At 44.1% G+C, this 2424-nt stretch overlaps 1 protein-coding gene across 1 annotated transcript; it reads right to left on the bottom strand.

Moving 5' to 3' along the window:
- Positions 1-1039: 1039 nt before the first annotated feature.
- On the bottom strand, positions 1040-2133 carry LOC142848875 (putative vomeronasal receptor-like protein 4). The gene has a single exon (XM_075971052.1). It carries the CDS (start codon positions 1949-1951, stop codon positions 1040-1042), a length of 912 nt encoding a protein of 303 aa, XP_075827167.1. The 5' UTR covers positions 1952-2133.
- Positions 2134-2424: the final 291 nt, after the last annotated feature.

The raw sequence follows: 2424 nt of genomic DNA, 5'->3' as shown, positions 1-2424 counted from the left end.
GTCCTGGAACTAGTTCTTGTAGACCAGGCTGGTCTCGAACTCACAGAGATCCGCCTGCCTCTGCCTTCCGAGTGCTGGGATTAAAGGCATGCGTCACTACCGCCTGGCCCCCCTCTGTGTCTTGAGGACAGCAGTCCCCTGTGTCCACAGCTGAACAACACGTGCCTGACAAGCAATAGGGAGGATGGAGCCCTAAACTCTGACTGTGTGGCTGGCAAGCAGGACGACCTAACAATTCCACATGTTCTATGTAGGCCCTAATGAGCGAATGGAAGTGAGAGCCAGCAGCTGGGGTGCAATGTTCCTGGGATATTTTTACACAGCACTGTGCACAGGAGTGAGGTTCTCAAGTGGGGCTTGTTTTCCAAAACACAATGGCCTTCTCTAAATATGACATTTACCCTGTACTTTTCTATATGACCAAATATCAGTGTCACGAGTGTGTTTGTAATGACCTTACAGCGTTTATTCTGACCAGTTCTTTAGTGCTTGGTACCCAGCAATACCAAGCATTCACTAAGTGCAATGAAACAGCTTCTCTCTGTGGTCATCCCCACTTTGCAAGCGACCTTCAGATAGAGGATGCTACCTGACATCCTTCTCCTTCACTTGTTCTTCTGCTTACTGGATTTAGAACAGTCTCTGGCACATAGTAAGTGCTTTGTATATAAGTAGAGGCGTAGGTGATCACGGAAGTACATTAGAAGGAAAAAGAAGACAGGAAATGTTTGTGCACCCATATGAGACTAAAAATCTAGCATGTGGAAAAATCAATTTTAATTTCAGGCGACTGCATGCCCTCCTGCATTTCCCGATGAAGGATGCAGCGAGCTAAACTGCATGACAGGGACGGTGGGATAATGAGAATCAACGCCAACACTCTAGAGTCTGAACCAATCTTCAATGTCTAGGACAAGCTCTCTTAAAAATTAATCTATTACCTCAATCCATTTAGTGTTGTGATACAATAGAACGGAAGAGCAAAGCCATCCCAGTGTACACAGTAAAGAACTGGGTGAGAAAAGGAATTTCTTATTTCTCAGGGGACACAGCAGGGCTTAGTAACATGGACATCCCTGACAATCAGAACAAAGGGACTGAGGCCAGCATAACTAAGTACTAAAAATGCTTTTATGTTGAGTATTGTGGAATCATGTGTCATTGTGAAGCCTGTGTAGAAGGAGAAAATGAAATCTGCCCAATAAAAGAAAAGGAAACAGATCATGAGAGTGAGAACACTCTGGGCAGCTCTGATTTCCAGCCTGGAATTATTTGCCGACCTGGAGCTGCGAAGGTACAGGACACGTATGTGATGTTTGTACAGATGGAGAGCCATGGACCCACTGCTCCAGCCCATCAGACTCTGAAAAACAACATCACGAAGAGCCATGAGAACGAGGAACAGCCACTTAACTGTGTTGCCGGATGGCAGCATCCAGCAATACCCAGTATGAATCCCAGCTTCAGACCTGTTCGTGCTCCTGGCGGCCGTGACGTAGTGAAGCAAGTTGAAGCTTATCAGGGAATTGAAGATCCAAAAGAGGAGGAGGAAGGGGAGAACTTGCCATGCAGTCTGTGGTTTGAGCTTTCTGCAAAGGGTGGTCCTGGGACTGATGGTGACAGCCTGGACCACGCTGAGGAGACAGGTGGTGCAGATGGAGAGGCCACGGGCGACCCTTTCTAGGTAAATTATAGTTTTACAACCGACGTCACCTAGGAAGTTTCTGAAATAAAAAATAGCGGCTATGTATCTGACCCCTATGCAATGAATAATGATTGTGTTTACAGAAGCCAAGTGGATGATAATAACATCTATACTTTTTTTTCCCTCAGGACTCATAATGAGAGTATACACATGTCTCACAAATAAGATGATGTTCCCTAAAACTCCAAGTCCAGTAAGTGAAATGAAAATTAATCTCTGGATGAGGTCCCTCCAAATCATCTTCATGTTATTTCCAGAACCAGGAAAGCCCTTTTGAGAAATACAAGGAGGTAAACACCATATAGTTCAGTCCTGTGGGTGTTCTGCTTTCTTCACTAAAAAGAACAGTGTAGTCTGTATGCACAGAGTTCTCTGCTGTAGATGTCTGATTTTATTCTTGTCCCTTCTGTTCTTGCTTCCACCGACATGAAGATGATGCTGATGTCAACTGGACATAAACTCCGTGCTCATGCATTAACTGCTTTACACAAGATAATTCTTTATATTCTAGTCCTTAAACCTTTTTTTTTTCCAGGAGAACATTTAAACAGAGGGCAGCATCATGCAATTTCTGAGTCATGATGTTAAAAATCAGCTTAGATGTCCTCTCTTCCCACATCCTCTTTCCCATCCTGTACATACTCATCCCTCAAGTATTGAACTAACAGAAAATTATACCTACTCCAGATTAGTGTAATACTTGTCCAAATGATGTTGCT

Source organism: Microtus pennsylvanicus, chromosome 4, assembly GCF_037038515.1.
Source record: "Microtus pennsylvanicus isolate mMicPen1 chromosome 4, mMicPen1.hap1, whole genome shotgun sequence".
In the NCBI taxonomy this organism is placed as follows: domain Eukaryota; kingdom Metazoa; phylum Chordata; class Mammalia; order Rodentia; family Cricetidae; genus Microtus; species Microtus pennsylvanicus.
This window is presented reverse-complemented; position numbering and strand designations above follow the sequence as displayed.

Coding starts and splice junctions, on each gene's coding strand:
- LOC142848875 (XM_075971052.1), bottom strand. CDS start 1,951: ATGAAGATGATTTGGAGGGACCTCATCCAGAGATTAATTTTCATTTCA.